The 21864-nt window shown below is 40.9% G+C and overlaps 3 protein-coding genes across 4 annotated transcripts; 1 reads left to right on the forward strand and 2 right to left on the reverse strand.

The window, feature by feature from the left end:
* Positions 1 to 12048: 12048 nt before the first annotated feature.
* Positions 12049 to 14434, forward strand: LOC108051084 (serine protease easter). Its single transcript, XM_017133035.1, has 3 exons — positions 12049 to 12288; positions 12356 to 12504; positions 13342 to 14434. Exons 1-3 carry the CDS (start codon positions 12222 to 12224, stop codon positions 14353 to 14355), a joined length of 1230 nt encoding a protein of 409 aa, XP_016988524.1. The 5' UTR covers positions 12049 to 12221; the 3' UTR covers positions 14356 to 14434.
* Positions 14435 to 15786: 1352 nt separating this feature from the next.
* On the reverse strand, positions 15787 to 19167 carry LOC108051086. Of its 2 annotated transcripts, none has more exons than XM_017133038.2 (2): positions 18816 to 19167; positions 15787 to 16194 (listed from the first exon to the last, which is right to left on the reverse strand). In XM_017133038.2, the coding sequence occupies exons 1-2, from the start codon at positions 19033 to 19035 to the stop codon at positions 15971 to 15973; spliced, it is 444 nt and encodes a 147-aa protein (XP_016988527.1). In that variant the 5' UTR covers positions 19036 to 19167; the 3' UTR covers positions 15787 to 15970. The 2 variants fall into 2 exon arrangements, with proteins under 2 accessions (XP_016988527.1, XP_016988526.1); XM_017133037.2 differs by lacking the exon at positions 15787 to 16194 and adding an exon at positions 18565 to 18713.
* A 1819-nt stretch (positions 19168 to 20986) lies between these two features.
* Positions 20987 to 21666, reverse strand: LOC108051094. Its single transcript, XM_017133046.2, has 2 exons — positions 21420 to 21666; positions 20987 to 21355 (listed from the first exon to the last, which is right to left on the reverse strand). The coding sequence occupies exons 1-2, from the start codon at positions 21648 to 21650 to the stop codon at positions 21347 to 21349; spliced, it is 240 nt and encodes a 79-aa protein (XP_016988535.1). The 5' UTR covers positions 21651 to 21666; the 3' UTR covers positions 20987 to 21346.
* Between the last annotated feature and the right edge of the window lie 198 nt (positions 21667 to 21864).

A 21864-nucleotide genomic window follows, 5' to 3' on the forward strand; every position in this document is an offset into this window, starting at 1 on the left:
ACGAAGAGTTTGGCTTCCATTTCACACGTAAATAAATAATAGTCTTCCGAAAGGAGCGAAGGGGCGCACATTTTTGGATTTCAATTTGGCAATAATTATTTAGTTCGCACAAACAAATTTGACCCAAACTGTGCTCACAATTCGGTGATTGTTGGGCAAATTCAGTTGATTTCTTGTTTGCCAAAAGACCACACACACACGCACACAAACGAGCCGGAAAATGATAAATTTGGGTCAAGCACCCAATAACCAAATGATAACCTATCGAACTAGACGATATCCTAATGTAACTAGGCAGAAAAGCACACACTCTCTGTAAGGTTTATATATGAAACGCAAAAAAAAAAGCAAGTTCACTTAGCGGCGTAGACAGTTGTACGGCATAATGTAAATTTTTTTGGAGCTGCAGAAACTTCACCGAATAATCCTATATATAGTACATATAGCGTAATTAAACATATACAAATATATTCATCACATAGTGAAACCAACTAAATGCTTTGTATGTTTAACGAATTAAGTAGCAAACCAAGGCGAACACCAAGTGTGTAGTGTGTAAAAAAAAGGAAAGCAAAATATTATAGCTAAATGATATATATGTAACTCCCCCAAAATCAGCTTGCCCCCATTGTTGTGTGTTAAAATCCCTCGAATATAGTGCTATATACCGACATGTGTAAAAAGATTTGCAGGCCACAAATTATATATATAATTATATACATACGTCATTAAAACTATATATATTAAAATATATATATATGTGTATATGAGGACAACAAATATACGAGTATATATAGAAGCGTTCCGTTTTTTGTCTCTGCTCGGGGCTAATCCTCGGCCCGGGAGGAAATTACCTGAAACAGCCCAACAATTACTTATTTCCGAAAGCCTTCACCTCGCTTTCGCCGCTTTAACGACAAAAGCCCAAGGAGGCGCAGGATAATGGCGATGCGGGGGCGTGGCACACGATGTCCCGTAAAAAAAACTAATTTCCGCCACGCCCACCGAACAACAATAAAGCTGCGCTGTTGTCGTTCCCATAAGAGGCACAAATTAAAAATCACATCCAGAAAAAGTAAGGACACTTTTAAATACCCTGGAAGTGTGCTGCCAATAATAGCTTAAGCTTGGTAAAGATATTATTTTTATAGTAATAGCTAAAAGGTAAGTATGTTTTAATTAAAAACAAGAACTATATTTACAACTGTCCATCAACTTTTAAAATATATTTTTTAGAGTTACTAAAGAACCATAACTTTGGGCATAAAGAATCTGTTTCCAAAAACTATAAAAAGACAAGCCCTTCTTGACTGTATTTAACAACAGATTAAATTACAGAAATCATCGTATAGTGTAATCCATATCCCTGAATGATTCCGAAAAGTATCCAAACGGCCCATAGAAATCCCTGGACTCCGTTGTGTAATCAAAAGCGATGAGCGGGCCAAACAACATTTTATTTAATAGTTTGCTTTGCACAAAAGGCGGGCGACAGGAAAATAAATAAATATAATAATAAGATGATAAAATGGATTTTCGTGTTGGCCGACTTTATGCGTTATGCTGCCAGACGATAAAAATCTCTTTCATTTCCCATTTGAATTTGCTGGCATATGTTTTTTGGGGGTCCGCGGGGAGGCTGTTGTGTGTTGTGTGTTGTGTGCGTCTTATCAAGGCATAAAAAACGGAAAAGCGACAGGGACAACGGGAGTAGCGAAATAAATGCCGGATATCCTGGCTCTGGTGCGCATCTTCCCCTTGTTTCCGCTCCTGTTTCTGTTTCTGTTTCAGTTTCCCGCCCCCAGGATGCGACGGCAACAGCCGTGTTAATGGGCAGCGGCAAATTTGTTAAACAAACCCCCCTCCTAACCCCCCTCCTCACCCCCCTCCCCACCCAAAAAACACACCAACAAAATCCTCGAGATCCTAAGTCTTGGCTTTAATAGATTTGCCGGATTTTTTCCAGCCGGGTTCAATGGCCATTCCGTCCGCCTATCGATTATTTCCCCCGCTTCAAATTCTCCCTCTAATTTGTGGCTGCCGTTTTCAATTTCACGGGCAAACACAAAAGCCAAAAAGGAAAAAAAAACAAAAAAAAACAGGGGAAAACAAAAAATCCAGAGGAGCACAATACTCCTACGCTTGATGATGACGTTCCCAGACATTTCACTTTCCTCGCCTGCAATCGGATTACACATGCAAAACAAAAAGGAGCAGGCCGATGCCAAAGGAAGAGCCCCCCGGAAAAACAAACACAAACGAATCCCGTTCAGCTGCATTTTCAATTTCGATACTAAAAAGCGCCACAGAATCAAATCGAAACCGGTCGGCCAGCGGAAAAGTTTTGGGAAAGCCAAACTAGTGGATGCACTTGGATCGGATTACCGAATATGGGAAGTGAAGCCAAAGGACTTTTTCAGTCGCCATAGTTATTTGTTGGCGAAGAAGATTTATGCAAGAGTCCTTAATTAATTTATATACTGTATTCCAGCTAACAAGAGAGGAGAAACTGATGTGGCCTCTATTCTACTAAAATATTGTTTATTAAAGTTTATACAGAAAAAAAAAATACAGAAATTCAATGTTTAAAATTTTATAATAAATAAATTTTATAATAATTCCGACCACAAATTGTAAGTTACTTACGTTTAACTAGGAATTATAGCTCTAAAACCTAATTATTAAATATAGATACAAATATGAAACTAATGCTAACAAATTATAAATTATTTGTAATATTTAAAATTAATTAATTAATGAACAATGCCAATAGATATTTTATGTATTAAATATTATTAAATTGTTGTTGCAATACAAAATAATTACAAAATACTGAATACCGTTTTGTTAATTTTTGTTTGTGAAGTGGACCGCATGTGTGCAATTTGCAATTAGAAATGGCAAACGGATTTTGGAAGACCTGATTCGGTTTTTCTTGGATGATTAGTTTGTGGTATTGCAATTTTCCCCCGGCCACCACTTTCGATTACGGCGCACTTCCTTCCGGGACCACAAAGCAAATGGACCCCAGTTTCTAGGCAGGACTGTCAAACCCGTGGCCGGCAAATTGGAAATATGAAAACTGCAAACTGGGGATTGGGTGATGGGAAATGGGAAATGGGGATGGAAAGTGGGTGGCGGCGAATCAACAAACCGATCGAACCAGGTGCCGGACAGGTGGGAACCAGAATCGGAATCCGAATCAGAGCCAGAACCAGAGCTGGAAGCTCCTGGCTCGGAAGCCGGATGTTAACGGCCAGCAGCTGCAGCAGGAAGTGGCCAAAAGCAAAAACAAAAAAAAAAGCGAAAAACCAAAAACAAAAAAGGGGGCCAAACAAAAGAGGAAATTAAAATATGCAGACCGAAAACCGCGCGTTTTGAATTTTCGCGCGTTTTTTGGGCCGCGCGCGTTTGCATAAATTCAGGGTGTGTACCGTACCGCCCACTTTTGGTAGCATCAGCGGAGCGAGAGAGCCATGTATCATCAAAATATGCAAATCTCGGACACTCGGACACCCGGACTCGGATTTCGGATTCGCCCATGCCCGATTCGGTTAGGAGTTCACGGGTTACGGAATACGGACTACAGGCTATAGGTTACGGGTCAGGGGTCAGGGGTCAGGCATCAGAAATGAGGGGTCACGGGTGTTTCGCTATTTGCCGTTTTGGGTAGTGCCCCTGGCAACTACTAGCAGTAAATAATGCCGTCGGTTCGACGGGCCAAATACAACGGGTGCAGGCGGTGGCCAAAAGTCATTGCCTCCGGCTGCTGGAATTTATACTTATGCATGTCCCTCCAGCCCCCGCAACCCATCCAACCTTGGATCCACCCAACCACCCCCTCTGCCAATCGGTCACGTTCCCGGCTAATCAGTGGCGGTGTGTCGGTCGGTGGAAGGGGGACGCTCAGAGGGGGCTGGTGCTCCTGGACATCCGCAAAGCGGATTGGAACAAGTGCAGATATTCCCAGTATGCCAAACAGCAACGGAAACTCAAAACTAACCACTAAACGTTTGAATGAAATACCACACACACACAAATAAATGAAAATATGCATGCACACATATTTAAAAATCTGCATACAAATTTAAAAGATATCTTATAAATTTTAAATACTTTAAACAAAATAAGGACTGCCAAGAAACTATAAATAAAAGGAATAAAATATTAATTTAAGACTTATTTTAAAGAAATAATAAGTATAGGTATAGCAGATTCATATTGTATTAATGCATTTTCTATGTTTACAAAAATACATTTGTAGCAAAATATAGAAATAAATCCAATTAAATGTTGAATTTCTATTAGCAATTTAAAAGCGAATTAAAAGAAGCGTAGTTTAAGAAATAATTTATTGAAGTAAAACGTTTAAATACCGCCATAAAACATGACTTACTCTCCATATAATTCCCCCGCCAAACTCTTTATATTCCCAGCACTTGAGACACTGGTATTAAATTGTACCACAAATACAATTTCCTCACAGCCCGGCCACCTTGCACCCCGTTGCTATATATATGGCCAGATTCCGCCACGATTTATGCACATGTTCGGTGCTCGGTGTTCGGTGTTCGGGGTGCAGTCGTTTCGATACAGTTGGCCCGCCTAGGGTTAAGGCGACCGACCAGGGGCATGTGGCAAAGCGATTTATGCGCTGCCAGATAGAAATCGATTGAACTGTGCGGGGGCGGGGGTAGGGCAGTGGTGAGTGTTTAGATTGAATGTAAACTGCACTTATGACAATGAACAAGTGACCCGTTCGCCCCACCAAACCACCCATTTGCCAGGACCACCTGCAATGCCGTGGGGCAGAAGTCGAGCCAGGAAAGGTTCAGGTGCAGATCCTGCGTGTTTTGCTACAGTGGGCACTCGAAAGAGGAACTGAGTTGAGGTGGGCAGTATTTAAAAAGCCATGAAAGGAAGTCCTTCGAGACCTTTAACAAACGAGTTTAATAATGGCGCATGAATGTATGTATTTTCTACTAAGAGCCTACAAATATTTACCTATTATTTTAATTATTTTCTAAATGTAATAGTATTTTAATTGTTATTAAAAACATTTTTAATAAAAACGATAGCTAATGTCCTCAGCTGCTCGAGGCAGTCGAAGTTAATGCAAAAAAAACCAATAAAAATGTTTTCTGGAAATACTTTCTTTGGCCAAAATAACGAAAATAATCAACTTTAATATCAGTTTTTTGATCAAAACCTTTGGAAATATTGGTCGCATATTGGAATGTCATACCTCGTTGAAATCGTTATAAAATGTTCTATCGATTGACATTCACAACTAAAAAATTTTATTTTTGACCCATTTCTGCAAAAAATTATGATGTACCCCCTTATGAAAAATCGGAAAATGGGTCAAAATATTTTTTTGACCAAATCGACCTGAAATAAATTGTTTGGGTCCTCAACTTCACAAAACAGTTATTCTTTTGGCTGTGCATTGTTTTTTGGCGAAGCTAGAGCAAAAAAACCCTTAAATGCATTTCTTTGGAAATGATTTTTTTTGCGAAAAATTCCGAAAAAATCAACTTGTATTTCGTTTTTTTTTTTAAATTTTTAAAAATATTTTTTGAACATTTTGAGTGAATTAGACCCACTGTGTGACTTGGGAACCTCTCCAACTGATTTCAGGTGAGGGGCCACGCCCCCTTTTGCAGCGTTATGGTTCCATTTCAGCCTGTTGTAGTGCACGCGCCCCCCCTCCCACTCCACCCCCTTTCCCATCCCTTTTGATTCCATCGAGAAGCAGTCCGTTGGTTGCAGCAATTTCTATTCCTTTTTATGATTTATGGTGCTGAAATATTAGTTTTGCTTATTTCATATAGACGGGGGCCAGTCTCGGGTGCCACGCCCCCGCGCCCCCGCACCCGGCCGCCTGCCACTTTAACCCCTTTGGTGCCCGCTTAACCCTCTGCGGCCCCGGGGTTGCCAGGTGGCAAGTGAAGAAGCAGCAGTAGCAGCAGCAGCCACGTCTGAGTTGCATAGCTCATTTTGTGTGCGGCAGGTGAGCGTTTATAATAATCGGGGGTCTTACGGTGCAGAGGGGGTTGGGAAAACTAGGGAGGGGTTGGGAAAACAGGGGAGGGGAGGTGGGAAAGCCTGGCACATGCTGCCTGCCACCTGGAGAAGTCAGCTCGGGTTGCGGTTCTACGTTCTCCGTTCTCCGTTCTCCATTCTCAGATAAAATTGTTTCGATCGAGCTGCGTTGCCATCTTGCAATTGATGCAAAAATCCCTTGTATCTGTGTACTGCATCTGTGCGTATGTGTGTGTGTGTGGGGGGTGTATGTGCCTGCCCCGGTGTGTTGGTGTGCTTGTGTTGAATGTGTTAATAAATTGCCACTTGCAGCTATTTTGCAGCCATGGCAAATTGGCTTTTATGCAATTGGCAATCGCTTCGATGCCACAAAGTATGCAAAGCCCAAACTCACTTGTCTCCCTCAACTTCCGTTCCACTCATTTGGGGTTCAAGTGTTTGCCATAAAATTTGATTATGACCTTTGCCAGCTAAACCCCTGCTCCTGCTGCCCTGCTAACCTGTATCCTGAGGCCGGGTCCTGCGCCACTCAGTCATACGCAAATTGACACAGGAAATGGAGCGGAGGGGCCCATAAAAAAGTTAAGCTTAGTGCCCCAATAGAGATGGTCGCGTGAAAATTATTAAAAATAATTACCCATTAAATTATTTATTTCATTTGCTGCGATAAAGTCTTGCCATTTTCATTTAACTTCAAACTCAACCTTGTATAAAGTAGACAGAAAACGAGCTGCATTTTAAATTTTATTTTACAGTATATTTATTTAATTATTTAATAATACCTTCTAAAGTTGTCTAGGTGTTTAAAAAATATTTAATTTTCGTGACTATTTTGCCTTTTAAGGGTCATAACTGTTTATATTTACTTTCCCCTCGTCTTGCATGTCAATTGCAGCTTTAACTTTCCCTTCCGCTTTTCCTAAGGGGAACGTCTCATTAGAAACGGCGAAAGTTTAAGGCCTACTAAACACTTTTCCCCCGCAAAGGAAAAACACGCACACAAACAATGGAAAGGGGACGCTTTTTTTTCGGTGTAAGGGAGTGTTGGTTGTTATGCGTTCGCCGGCGCAGTTAACATATTCATTTTGTCACACCTCGAAATATGAGCAAAGACAAAGGGCAAACGTTGAGGAGGGAAAGTGGGGAGAGTCGGGAAAAGCGAGAAAAGCGAGAAAAGCGGAAAAGCTGCTTCTTAGCTTAAGGTGCGTGTCAATAGGTTGATGTGTTTATTTGCCAGGCCAAGCAGCGATAATCGATGCGTGTGACAATTAGGGCCTGGCACAACAAGAATTCCACATTTTCAGGGGGATAACTCTGAAAAGACAGAGACACAGATCTTTCCCCTTGAGAAAACTCTCTTTTCGGAAAGAAAAATGGTAAAGAGCCCTTGGGGCCAAAATCGAAGCTCGCGTTGAAAATGAAATTTAATTTTATGACTCATTATTTTACACACGCACACCTTGGTGGGGGGTGTGTGTGTGTGTGTGTGGGGCAAAGACACCCACTCACACGCGTAGAGAGCACATAAATATCGTTTGCTTGGATAGGAGGCCGTTAAATGAGCTCCGTGAGACATTTCGCGTTCCGCCTCGATTGTCAACAACTCAGCCCAAAAAAAAAAGACTCTTAACCCCCCGTAGACCCCACCTAACCCCCCTCCCCCACCCACATGTTAACCCACGTTTTTTCCTTGTTTATTTGCCTTATTTATTTCGCCTTGGCTGCTGTCGTTTTATGCACACTTTTACTTTTACTTGCCCCAACAATTGCCTTTGTGTCTCCGTGTGTGTGTGTGTTGGTGACACTTGTGTGCGTCATGCAGGACCTCCTTACCAAAGGGGGGAGGGGGAGGGGGTGGTACTTACCCCCTAGAATCAGTGGGGAGTCGTGTCTATTTAAATCGAAGCGAAATCAATTTCGGGATTCGCGTTTTATGCACAAGGCAAACATAAAATGCGCGCATGAAGAGAGCTTAACCTGTGCCACCCCCTCCCCCCAGTAAGCCACCCCCTCTCGATCCAACCCACTTAAATGGGAAGTGGTGCGGGAACAGCAGGCTGAAGTGGTTTCAGTAGCTGATGCATTCACATTTGAGCACATTGTTGACAATTGAAATGTTCTGTGTGTGCGCTCGTGTTTGAACTGTTTAACGGCAGCCAGGGGCGTCGTTTCCAGAGGGATTCGATTGTGCCGGGGGTGCCCCCTGCACCTATTTTGTGGGCTTGATTAGGACCTACTCCAGGCCTACTATAAAAACTAAAGAAGTCTGATATTTATTTTTCGGAAATCACGAAAATTATGTTACCATTAAATAATAAAACTTTAAGAACAATAAATATTTGAAGGCAGGTTCAAGTACAGTCGAAACAAAAACTTGGTTATAGTTTAACAACAAACGTTTTAAGGTATGCCACATAAAATAATTAATCCTATAACCCAAAAAAGCCTATAGTTTCAATGGATTGGATTGATTGATTATGTTTTATCTTTTTCCAACTCGATTACCTGATGTACCAATAAGTTATTTAAATGGGTGTTTTAAAATATATATTTCCATATTGTTTCTCAGTAAAGGCCCCTTTTTTGGAGTTCCTGTTCCTCCTCCAGCTGTTTCACCTGTGCATGTGTGTGACCTTCTGCCTGCCGCCCCCTCACCACCCCCTCCCAAATATTAAGACCCCCTCCCCCAAAATACGGTTGCTATATGTGTGCTTGCCTGTGCAAAAATAATCGCATTTCCGATTCGCGATTTGTGATTAGCGTGCGATAAACATTCGCCTGGATCCTTTGTGCGTTTTCTTTATGTTGCCACCGATTTCGCCTTAAACGGGTGTATCCCAGATGTACCTTAACCCCCCAATACCCAGTACCCAGTGCCCATTTCCACCCCCCTTTAACCCTCCTTTGGCCCTGCTTACTCGGGCATAAATATTACACGTTGATTTCAACTGAATTGGAAACTTTTATTTATTTACTTTTCGCATTCTTATTTTATTCTATTTATTTTCCACATTTTGCGCGTTTTGTTCGATTTTTGTTTATGCGGTGATAAAAGTGTTTCCCATTCCCCCAACGATGACGACTTGAATTTTCAATTAAAAAAACTTTGCAGCGGGAGTTGCAGGGGGACATTTCTGAATGGTTATTCATAAGCACGCTGCCGGGCCATGAATCAATGCTGAAAGTCCAAAGTCCAGAAGGGACTTTGGGTCAGGGAGAGGGGGGTGGAGCGGGGAAAGGGTGTCTGGCCAAGTGACAGTCATTGTAGCTGAAATTATTCTACTGAAATGTTATCAGTATTCTCTTGAACTTAGGCCCCGCAAGGGTTAAGGGGATCATGGTGGAGAGCGTGAGTGCTCGCGAATTTTTCAGGAAATTGGCACTACAGAAAAACCTTTTTAAAAATATTACAAACTAGTTTTTGACTTGGTTTTTAAATAAATTAAATCGTAATAATAAATGCGAATTGATAATAGTCTTTAGTGTCTGGTAAATTAAGAAGGAATATTATTACTTAAGCCATTTTATATACAAATCATTTGCCAATTACAATTTTATGAAAATGGTATTATTATGGGAACATTCATATATATTTAATATAATTTTCTACATTATTCCATATCAAAATCGTGCTTTTCGTGACTCACGCTGCCATCGCTGAGCTCCTCGAATAGTTTCATGTTGCTGACGGAGGCGGCAACATTATCTCCAGCAACATTATTCATTATCGTTTACCAGCTGCCCCGCCCCCTTCCTGCAGCCCCCGCTGCTTTTGGCCATTTCAAGTCGGTGACATTGCAACAGATACTTCTGCTCTGCCTCAAGTTTGGCTTCCTGCCACTGAATCCCCTCCAAAGTCCAACCTGCCACGCCCACCCGCATCTCACGTAGTGCCCAATGAAGCCGACCCGCCCACCACTCACCGCCCACTTTTAAGTCACAACTCTGGACAAAGTTTTGCGTGCTGTGAAAAAATAATAATAAAAGGCGAGGACTACAAAACAGGGCACAGGAAAGAAAAGCCAAGGCACAGACGCATCTCGGTGGGCAGGAAAACTTCCGTTTCGAGTTGTGGCCTGGAAATTGGCAACTCCAATCAAGTGGAAGGATCCAATGGAATACCGTCCGGGGTTGCGAAGGCCGACCAATAAATATGAAATTAATCTGGCTGAATATTAGCAGGAAATAGCATTCAAAAATGGATTTTCTTTAAGTAATAGTAGGCGAAAAAAAGGAACAAAAAATGGAAAAATACCTAAAAAAAGACTATTTAAAATGTTGTTAGTCTTATTTATTTATTTAACCTTATTTAGTTTATTTTGGCTATTTATTAATTTCAGAAGGCCATTAAAAATAAGTAAATAAATATATTTTGTATAATTTAATAGTCAGTGATATTTAAATAAATACTTATTTAAGTAAATATTACCTTTTTATATAGCAAAACTTTTCTAAAACATAAATTTGTTTTTATTTGATGCAGAGGTACTGGTTTCAAACCTTTATATTGTAAAGCTAACCATATAAGTACAATCATAAAGGGTAAATTACTAATTTTCAAGGGGTACGAAAAAGTCGAATCCTTGTAGCCTTTAAAATTATTGTAGCTGTTGACCATGCAGCTGCAACATTTCAAATTTCGTATCCTGCGTGCGGACATATCGCCCCGGTTTTCCCCTTTTTCCCCTTTTTTCCCTTTTCCCAGACAGACTTTCATAGATGGCACAGTTTGAGCCTTGAATATTTTGCATTTATGCAAAAGGCTCCACAAAAAGAGGATTCTAATAGAGCACAGCTTGTTGGCAGCGTCAGAAGAAGTGGAAGAAGAAGACGCAGGCGAAGGCGCCATCTGCCACGCCCACTGGCCAAAAAGTTGCAACTTTTGTGCTGCGTGCGGTTTTTGCTGTGACATTTTCGTAGATTTCGCATCGGACCTTTTGTAGGAAAATTCGGGTGTAAAAGAGGAAAAGTCCGCAGTTGGACTTGAAATATATATAAATATATAAATTTATTTTGGCACACACGAATAGTTTTGTTCAGTTAAAAGCGAGAGTTGTAAAAATAATACTCCCAAGCGAATTTGTCTTTCATAAGACCTATATATTTTCTTATTGAAGATCGCTTTGGATTAGAAAACAGCAGCCACATAAATATTTACGCATTTTAATACGCACCAGAATAGTTAAGACAAGTTTATTATGTTGATTTCTTTCTGGGTTTTGCTTCCATATCGGGGTTTCTACAAAACTCTTCTCGGGAAATGTGCTGAGTTGGAAAAACCAGAATAAGAGAATCCCGGTGAGTTATTTATGGGTCACAAAAGGTAAAAAAAAATATACGAATGGAATTATAAATAAGCAAGTATACGTAGAAATAGTTTGTTAATGAGGAAGAAGAGTACCCATAAATCAATTCAAAATATGCATACATTTAGTATATTGATATAAGTAAATCTTGATAGTGATAAATATATATATACATATATTTGTTAAACCGATTGTATTAATCATTGTACTCTCACTGATATGATAAGACTATTTTCAAAATATTAAATTATTTATGTTTGATAATCGTTGATTTAATTATCGTTAATCAAATTTATTATTCTTTAACAAACCGAATCTTTTTTTATTCAGCCCTTCAAACATTTTTATTGAGCTTCCTTTCTTAACCTTCTTATCGAGCGATTGTGCTGCATTTATTTTTAAAATATTCCCCCAGAGAAATATTCACTCTCTTTCGCAGCTTTTGCGACCTGATAACTGCTGAATTCGCAACGCAAACAAGTGGATTTTTGCGGCGAGAGATGTTCTGTGTGTGGATTAAATGGCAGACTTATGTAGGCGAATAATTACGAGTTTTTTATTTTATTGAGCACTGACTAAAAGAGCGAGTGGAAGGCGGCAACGGGTTTTCCCGCCCCGCTGCAATCAATGAGACTCGATCGATCGGCTGGCTAATCAATGCAATGCAATGCAACCGCTGGGGATGGAAAAGCCAAGCTCCGCGACTCCGCGACTCTGAGATTCCGTGAATCCGAGGGTCGCGGTGCGAGGCCGCCGATCGCCAGAGATCAGTTGATTGCCAGCCACCGGGGACGCAGCATCGCCATCGGCTCGAGAATCAATCAGAGCGGAAAGTTGGAAAATAGCAGAGGCCATTGGAAAATCGGGAAAATGCTGCAGCTCCTGCTTATCACCCTTCTTCTGGCCCTTTTGGGGGCTCAGGCCCAGCAATTTGGCAGTAAGTTCCCGGCTTATCACTAAACCATTAAAAAGGTTTATTTTACAGAAACTCCTTCCTATTCCAGAGGTCATCATGCATTTTGGCAACTGCAACTCGGCGGAATACGGCAGAGGCACCTGCATCGAGAAGAAGGACTGCGACTTCTACGCCGTGGAAAAGCTAACGGACTTCGACAGCAAACGGCAGTGTTTCTCCCGCCAGCGACCCGATCTGGTAACTATATATATACTATATACCATATATATTCCCGAGTGGCAGTAAAAGTAAAGGCCCAGCAAACACGTTTCCCACCTTCAACCAGTTTTCAAGCTCCGTGGAGATCTTCTTCATCTGTTTAATGTTATTAATTAGCATCGATCGTTTATTAGCCTCACGTTTATTTACGTCTTACGAAACACATAGACATTTTTCACAAAATCGTGTAGTTTCCAACTACTTATTATTGTTTTGCCGCCCTTTGTGTATACCTTTCTAGTACATTTTTGTCATAAAACAGAGTGAGTTTCTTTACCCAGAAAAAAACATCAAGATGAGTTGTTTTCTTAAAAAAATCTTTATTAAAAATGCTTCTAATTTTATTTGGTAAATCCAATATTAAGTATTTCACTTTGTAATATTAGCTTAAAAATGTATATAATTTATTGGCTAAGCTGCCTGTATGCTTTTTGCTCACAATTGACCTCGAACTGGGAAAAAAGCTTATTGAAAACTAGAAAGGTGACAATGTTTTAATGCACATATTTATGCTATTAAATTATATTTTATTTTCCAATAATCTCTGTAAAGTGCACAGCAGAGCAAGACTGAATGCACCTTGCGGTTTTTAAATAATCTAAATAGGGTATGGTAGATAATAATTTGGAAATTATTAAGTCAATTGGTTAATGAGTTAGAAAACCTATTTAATGTTATATTTGACACATATATGAAGTGCAGACGATTGCGAATACATCAATCAAATTTATTTTTCCATTGCCATAATTGATAACCCAACCATTATTTGAACATACAACCACTTGATGAATAACTTTTCCTCATTAATTCCATCAGGTTTGTTGCCCCCGCGAGACGAACATCATACCGCCGTTGAGTCCGAGGATTAGGACCGACAACACCACCGGCGGGGTGAACACCAGCACCACCCTCATCCTCCCCAGCACCACCACTCCGCTGCGGCTGGTGGCCCGCACCACGCCACGCCCACCCACCGGCATCGACCAACTGCCCCAGCATCCGTACTGCGGATCGGCCTTCAACTTCCGCCTGTTCGGTGGCCAGAACACCGGCCTCTTCGAGTTCCCCTGGACCACGCTGCTGGAGTACGAGCTGCTCGGCGGCGGCAAGGACTTCGCCTGCGGGGCATCCTTCATCGCCCAAAGGTGGCTGGTCACCGCCGCCCATTGCCTCCAGACGCCGGGCAGGAATCTCACCGCCGCCGTGCTGGGCGAATGGAACCGGGACACCGATCCGGATTGCGAGAACAACCTGAGCGGCGTGCGGGAATGTGCCCCACCGCACATCCGCGTGACCATCGATCGCATCCTGCCGCACGCGCAGTACTCGAACATTACCTATGTGAATGACATAGCCCTGCTGCGACTGTCGCGTCCGGTGAACTGGCTGCAGATGCAGTACCTCGAGCCCGTCTGCCTGCCGCCGCAAAGGGGCAGGAATGCCAATCAGCTGGTGGGCTCCGCAGCCGACGTTTCCGGGTGGGGCAAGACGGAGACCAGCGGCAGCAGCACGATCAAGCGGAAGGCCATGCTGCACATCCAGGCGCAGGACCTGTGCCAGGAGGCCTTCCTCAAGGAGTCCAAGATAGAGCTGGTCGACAGCCAGATGTGCGCCGGCGGTGAGCTCGGAGTGGACTCCTGCAGCGGCGACTCCGGCGGACCGCTGACCGTGGAGGGCAACACGCCGCGGGGCAACCGCTATGTGTACCTGGCCGGAGTGGTCTCCTTCGGACGCGAACACTGCGGCACCGCGCTCTTCTCCGGCGTCTACACCCGCGTCACCAGCTACATGGACTGGATCGAGAACACCATTCGAGCGAACCGCGTTTGAAGAGCCAAACTTATTGTGACATTCGATGACATTAAAAAGATTTTTTTTCAAATATAAATAATATTTATTATATTTTTTATATGAAGCGCATTTTATTTGTGGAGAAAGAAAATACAAATACTAATATCTCTCTTTCTCTTCTATAAGAACAAAAAGACACGGCAAAGCAAAAGTAAGTAAAAGCAAAACTAAATATGACCTTAAATGAAACTTAACTTAAATTATTGAAATCAATTAATATACGAATTGATCCGAAACATGCTTTGATAAAACGTAAATTTTGATATTAGGATGGATAGCAAAACTTAGACATATTAGGAACATATTAGGAACATAGGAACTAATGTTAATAGCTGCTATTATTAAAATGTTCACAAAAAAATGCCCTGCATAGTTATCCTAGCGAAAAATTCCATGAGGATTGACTAATCAAAGTTCCCTTACAATTTTGCAGGCAATGACGTTCCACAAACTACGGTCGATTGACAACAGTGCGTATGAAATGTTGAAGCAGCTACCTGAGGTATTTCCCCGTACAGGTTTTCCCTCTCTTTTTATTTGTCTGGTTTTGTGGGTCGTCACATCACTGACGTCACTGATTTCCGGCGTGCAATTTACCTAACATGTTCACACAACCTATCGCCCACAATCTTGATATCTGCCCAGATTAAACTGTTTGCTCATGACACCAAAGGCTTAAAATGATGGTGAGCTATTTGAGCGGGAACTGTTTTTCTTTGTCAAGATTCTCTAAACTCCACGAGAATTTATATGCAATGGAGCGAAATTTTAGTCTTACAATCCATACAGATCTAATTCAAATGTTTGTTTATTTATGGAAATGTAAAAAAAAGATATCCATATATATGTTCTTTGAAATCTTACAGGCCTCTCTTCTTTTACACCTGATCTTGTATGACTATTATTAAATAATAAATGTGTGGTCTACTTTTCTAAGTGACCATGATTCACTACAGCTCTATTTTACAGTGAATTAACCAGTCATCTTTGGAATTTTCTTTGCGATATGACTGTCATCTTAGGTATTTGACAACTTCACGTTGAATATTTTATTTAAACAGAATTAAGATTAATTTTAAGTTGTTCTATTGGCCCTACATTGAAACCGTTTGAATAAACATACAAAATACCTCATTCTTCAACTGAGTGTTAATACTGGTCTGCTTTTTATTGATGGAAAATTCCATATTTGACATGTGCTTTCTTATTTAATACTCTTATACTCATAAATGTATCTGCTTTCATTACAGGATTTCCCAAGAAGATTGTTTGGGTTGGTCTAGAATATTCACTTTGTTCCTTCTCACAAAATATTCTAAAGAGCATATCCCTCTATTTCTTGTTTAAAGCAAACATCAAGCTAATAATAGGTTCAAGTAAACATTGAGTGTAAATCAGACAACACCGCTGTTTTTATCTTTATCGACATCAGTTTATTACTTATCATTATTACCAGCTACACAATAAATAATGTAATAAATACTTCGATGGTCACATTGTGACGCAACTACGACTAAAATAAGTTAGCTTACGGCTAGTTCAAAAAAAAAACGGAAGAGAGTTGTTAAGTTGGGGAGATTTTTCCGGCAAATGCTCAGTTGTGGCGTCCGAAGATGACCGCCCGGCGACACCGATCCCGGTGATCCCTCATCTTTCCGGCGGGACAGGGCTTCGATAGTTTCCGGGAGACGAGGAGCTGGCCGGTGAGGGTGCGACTGTTGGGGCTGTAGAAGATCAGGCGACGGGCTTCCGTGGTCGACGGACTGTGGGCCAAGATCAGGCCCAGCACCACAAAGGTCAGGATCAGCAGGCGATGGAGTTGCATGTTCGGTATGGTATTCCTATGGTATGATTATTCCGAGAGGTTTAGCCTTAGTTTTTGCCGCGACGTTCTAGTTTTTCGTGGGGTTCGATCCACCTGGGAGTCGCTTTTATGACTGCGCCTGCTCTGCGCTATTGTGCCCGCCGATATTCAACGTCGATAGCCAAAGACGGCGACCGCCGGCCCGCAAATCGATAAGATAAGCCCCCAAAGGCATTCCGCTGGCACGCGATAAGATATCGGGCATATGTATATAGCATACCATATATACACACAAGCGCCCATTGTCTGTGGGTCGCCCCTGGATCTAAAACATACACAATGCGACAATGCCATTGGCTGCTATTTTCGATCCTCGTAATGACGAAAGCGTGGGGGAATTTACGAGTGCGAGTGCCAGGCGGTGTAGTAGAATTCCACTGTCGTGCGTCGGTGCGATAGCCCCGGATCGCCAGAAGTCGTTGGGAGTTCGGCACTTCGTCACCGGCTGGATCACTGACCAGCCCTCTTATCGGTGACGCCCCATCCGGTGGCCCCAAACTATATCCATGGTATCGCCCCAGTTCAGCCCGAAAATATGCAGTGTGTCCCGCTCGAGAATGGTGTAGAATTCAGGGTTCGAGCTCTTTCGACTTGTCGAGCATTGTTTACAGCCAGCGGATGATAAAGGTGTCGAGAAGTGGAAATCATAAATTACTCAAGTACAAGGAATTTGAGACCTACGTCAAGGTGGTGAAAATATAAATTGGTAATGTAAAGGGTGTTTTTTTGGCTTATTTTATTGGTTTTTTTTATGAGCTGTATCGTCCAACAATCATCTGGGATTAAAAGTATAATTCATTATTTTTCGTCTGATTTTCAAATTATTTAAATGAATTTGCATCATCAAAATGGGTCAAAAAAATTAAAATTTTTTAAAATGGTTTTTAATTAGGTACCTTTAGTATCCCAAAATGTGTATCTGATTTAGTCTTCAAGGATGTCTACAAAACTTTGTTATTGCTTTGTTGTAAAAAAAATCTTTAAGAAATTCTAAGACGCCAATTAATAATAAGAGTTATAATTAAGATGAGAAAAACAGAGTTCCCTAATAGCAAATGAAATAAAAAGAGTGCTGGATAAGTCTACGATTTTTATGGCCGCATAATCCAGCACCTTCTGGTCATTTGTGAAATCGGAATTTCATTCAGTAATTAAGTTCGACTCTGCTGACATGTCGATAAGGCTGTTTGATGAATCCAAATCGAAGCCGAATCACCTGCGGACTGATGGCCGCGCCATCTGATTACGTGCAGCCCCTCCCCCAACTGACGTAGGGGTACAAAGTTTGGCGGACGGCTGACCAGCGGACAATGCGGACAATATGTGGTATATACCCAAACATATTCCGATCTGTGCGAGTGTTTCGGCACATTCGAGTGATCGATACATGGACGACGGCTGTGACGCATAAAATATTACGTGTATTCACACCGAATAACCAGGGGATTAGGAGGATTGATGGGGCTGATTTTAACTGTCAAAGCTTACAAAAATAAAATATACAGGATAAAACTAAAAATATCATGATCTGCATTTTTGGAAAATGGTAATTGATTAAAATATGGTAATTTTTTTAATTACACAAAAATGGAAATACTATACAAATAGTAAGATTTTTTCTTAACTTTTGTTGTTCATTTTATATTATTTCATTTTATATCATTTTCATGTTTTTTATAGATCAAAATTCGTAAAAAAAATGTAAAAACTAATGTTATCTAAAGACAAATTTGATTAAAAAAATTTAATTGCTTTTGAAATAATGTTTTTTTAATATTTGTTTTTTCTGTAATGCAACATACAGTGCAACATTTAAATAAGTGAATACTCTTAAAAAAATATTTTTGTTAAAAAATTGTTTTATTGTTTATCACATTTAAAGTAATTAGCTAAGACTTTAATCATTATAAACGCATATTAAATCTTAAAACAATTTAAATTCGCAGTCTGATAGAATAAAACATAGACTACGATAACAGGGATACAAATTATAGCGGAAAGAGTCATAGGCAACCACCTGTGGCAGGTGAGACCGATTAATGCCCGATAATTGCCCTCCGATAGCTGCTCCGGCATTTGCGTCAAGTCGGCATTATAATTATTAAATCAAATATTTCCGATTCCACTCGTGGAGCTGATTATAGAAATCCCCTGCGTAATGCATATTTAAATGATAAGATACTCGCTACTGCAGAGGCCTAGAAAAAGCTGCCGAAAATAACACATCGCATTGCGACCTTCAATGGAATGCAGTTCAAGTTAATTAAATGGTAATCAACTCAAAATGCATTTCGCAATTCATGCAGCAAAACAAAAATCACTAGTATTCAACAGTGTGTTTAGGTTTTATTATTCTTTAAATGTATAGCGTGCGAGGCAGATAAATAGCATAAATAAATAGGTTTTTGTTGAGAGAGTGCGAGATTCGTTCGATGATGGATTCACTTCGGATCACTTCAGCAGCGCACGCCATCTGCAAGAGATAGGGATATTGTGTTAGCACTGGGTAAATTTCACTCTACGGTGACGCACTGGGCGTATACGTAATGCGTATACGTGATATGACCGAACCCACCTGCATTATAAGAGATGATGCGCCGGCAATTGCCGCGATGATCGACCATATGACACTTGGGACAGGTCTTCTCCATGCCATGAGTGGCCAGGATCTGGCCACGATGGATGCCATTCGGCTTCATGAAGATCACGCGACGGGATTCACTGGGCGTGGGGGCACAGAACACGATCACGGCCCAAAGGCAGAGTGAGTAGAGCAGCAGCTGGTGCATCGACATCGTTTCTCTCTCAAAGCGTGTTTATTTATATGTATATATATATACAAATATTATAGAGGTATATAATGACCGAAGGGCGCGATAAAAAAAAATGTTGAGCCAACCAAGTGGCTTGCTCCAGTGCCGGCAGTTAACTGATTTTATACGAGTTTGGGGTAGCACTTCTTAAGTGTTCTGCCCGCTTGCCTTTTCATCAGTTGATAAACGCCGAACACAGGGTGTTCGGTACTTTCCTTAACCACCAAGAGCCATAGATTTCCACGACTACGAAGACGTCACCCTGTTTCTGGAGGGGGAAATCTTATCTTGTCCTCCATGCCATTTGCAATCTGTGTAATTGAGTGCTTCGTCGCCCCAGCACTGATTTCGATTCCCGCCCGATGCCAATTCGAGCGGTTGCCGAGCGAGCGGGTTGGGCATTGGTACCTAGAAACACGGCGACCCGGACCCGATAATATCACCATCGTTGAGCCCATTGCATTTGCATAGGACGTGGCTCTTGAGCCCCCTTTATAAGGAAAAACTACGGGGATTTGAAGGAGTTCTCTGCGGGAGATAGAACTGGGGATTTTTCGCCGCTCTTCTCAGAAGTTTTTATGAGTTAACCTATATCACACATGGATCCAAGAACTATAAAAGTTGGATAGAAAACAAAATCAAGAGGATCTTAGTGATTTTTTTATAATACAGGATAGGTATTTATACTTAGGACTGGAAAAATAATATCGAATTTATCATTTAATTACACATAAAAAATAGAATTGCAATATATAAAAAACTAAAGGAAATTAAATAATAAATTAAATAACATTAAATACCTTCTTGAAAATCACTAAAATATCTCAGGATTTTAAATTTGAATTTTTTAGTTCAACATTAATATTAATGCATGAAAAATGAATAAAAAAAATATTAAGGTAGAAATACCACACTTTTCAGTATACTGCAAAAATCTTTGGTACTGTTACAATTTAGGTATTTTCTAAAATGAAAAACTGTATTTAAAAAACGCAAGGAATTATTATATTGATGGGTGATTAAATGAATTAAGGTACCGAGTATCTTATCTCAATAAACAAAAACCCCTCCTTTAACTAGTCAGATTAACACAGAGCAAAACCTATCACAAACTTTCCAAAACACCAGGCCCACTGAAATAGATAACCCTATATTTTTAGAGCTGAGTAAGAACGTGGGTTAATTGGCTTGTGCTCCCCGTATTTTCGGTGAGTTAGCCATAATCAGAACAGATAGCACGCTTCCAAGAGCGTTATGAACTTTGACAAATAGATCCAGGGTGATATTTTAGCTTCGTAACGATCGCGAAGTGAGCCATGCGAAATTCCGTGTAAAATGTTTTTGGCCAATCATCGGGGCTTTCTGGAAAGGCGGATGGAGGGGCTGTGTGGTCGGTGATCACGCGACTACCCATTGATTGTCTATCTGCAATTACGGATCGTGGAACGTCACAGATCCAAGATAGTTACCTTATCGTACACCCGCTGAAATTTCCCGAAAAAGTGACCGAATAAGGGTCTTGGATGAGGAGCCACCCGTTATTATAAATAACGCGCTGAGTCAGAAGCTTTCCTCGAGTCAGCGTTATCTCCTTGTTGCCGGAGTGGTCGGGTCTTGTATTCGGTATCTTGTATCTTGTATATTGTATCTTGCAGTATCTGCAGAAAACTACGAAGCCTACTATTTCATCATACTCTTCGTGACTGGCGACACGTGATGTGACGTAGTTTCGATTTCATGACGAGGCGCAAGGGTTAATGTCCACTGGATAAATCTAGGGTTTTCGGGGGTCTGGAATATATATATGAAATAGGCGTAAACGACTTGGGCATCAGTCCAAAGTCTTTCCTACTTTTGGACCTATAACTTTAGATTAGGTAATTTAATTGCGTATTTGGAAATGGCAAAGTATAAATGTAAAGAAATTTGTAAGTAGTTTACTTAATTTTGTTTAATATTTTAATTTAATTAAATATTAATTCACTCTTACAAAAGATTTGATAATATTGATAAATTTGGCACACCAGCAATAGAAAGATAATTAATAAAGCTTTTTTTAAACAATGTTCCATTTTAAATTTGAAAAAAAACAATATAGGTTAATGTCATATAACTAGAGCTTGGTTACTAAGAGGACCCGAATAGTATTTGCTTAACTTTTCGCTATCTGTCATATAGTATTTACAAGATCAGCAGACAGTTTGCTTAGGCTTTCCATTTAATCTCTGAAGGCGCACAGACTTAACATAAACACTAATTTAAAATTAACTAAGCCAAGTGGGAGATTCCATTTTTAGACAATCTAAGAAGGTAAACAAGTTAAAATTAGAATAACAAATATTATGGAGTTTTTAGAGAGCACTCACCCTTCTACAACGTCCATGGTGATCGCGAATGAAGCCATGGCGACAGCGATTTCCCCGCGTATCGAAGAGCATGCCCTTGCCCACGCTGCCCGTGTTGTTTTTGGCCAACTCCTCGGATTGGGTGCTGTTCAATTGGTTGAAATATATCACCTTTCCGGTTCCACTGCACGAGGAGCCCAGCAGCAGAACGAGGATCAGCAGACAGCCGACGGAGAGCAGTTGCGATCGCATCTCGACCCAAGGGTTCCAATCGCACTGAGCTGTTATTTCTGATTTGGCGCTGGCCCGACGATCCAGCTTATCACTGGCTGATAAGCTTGTTTACTCAGAGCCACGAGTGTCTGGGTCTCGCTGGACACTCCAGATCTCAGCCAAATTATCTCGATTTGTTTGGGCCATTCGAAGGAATCTCTGCATACTTTCGGGCTTTCTCGGCTTTTTTTCA

This window comes from Drosophila rhopaloa, unplaced genomic scaffold, assembly GCF_018152115.1.
Source record: "Drosophila rhopaloa isolate 14029-0021.01 unplaced genomic scaffold, ASM1815211v1 contig_3, whole genome shotgun sequence".
In the NCBI taxonomy this organism is placed as follows: domain Eukaryota; kingdom Metazoa; phylum Arthropoda; class Insecta; order Diptera; family Drosophilidae; genus Drosophila; species Drosophila rhopaloa.

Coding starts and splice junctions, on each gene's coding strand:
- LOC108051084 (XM_017133035.1), top strand. CDS start 12,222: ATGCTGCAGCTCCTGCTTATCACCCTTCTTCTGGCCCTTTTGGGGGCT. Junction 12,289..12,355: donor TCAGGCCCAGCAATTTGGCA/GTAAGTTCCCGG, acceptor TTCCTATTCCAG/AGGTCATCATGCATTTTGGC. Junction 12,505..13,341: donor CCCGCCAGCGACCCGATCTG/GTAACTATATAT, acceptor TAATTCCATCAG/GTTTGTTGCCCCCGCGAGAC.
- LOC108051094 (XM_017133046.2), bottom strand. CDS start 21,650: ATGCGATCGCAACTGCTCTCCGTCGGCTGTCTGCTGATCCTCGTTCTG.
- LOC108051086 (XM_017133038.2), bottom strand. CDS start 19,035: ATGTCGATGCACCAGCTGCTGCTCTACTCACTCTGCCTTTGGGCCGTG. Junction 16,195..18,815: donor CATCATCTCTTATAATGCAG/GTGGGTTCGGTC, acceptor CGAACATGCAAC/TCCATCGCCTGCTGATCCTG.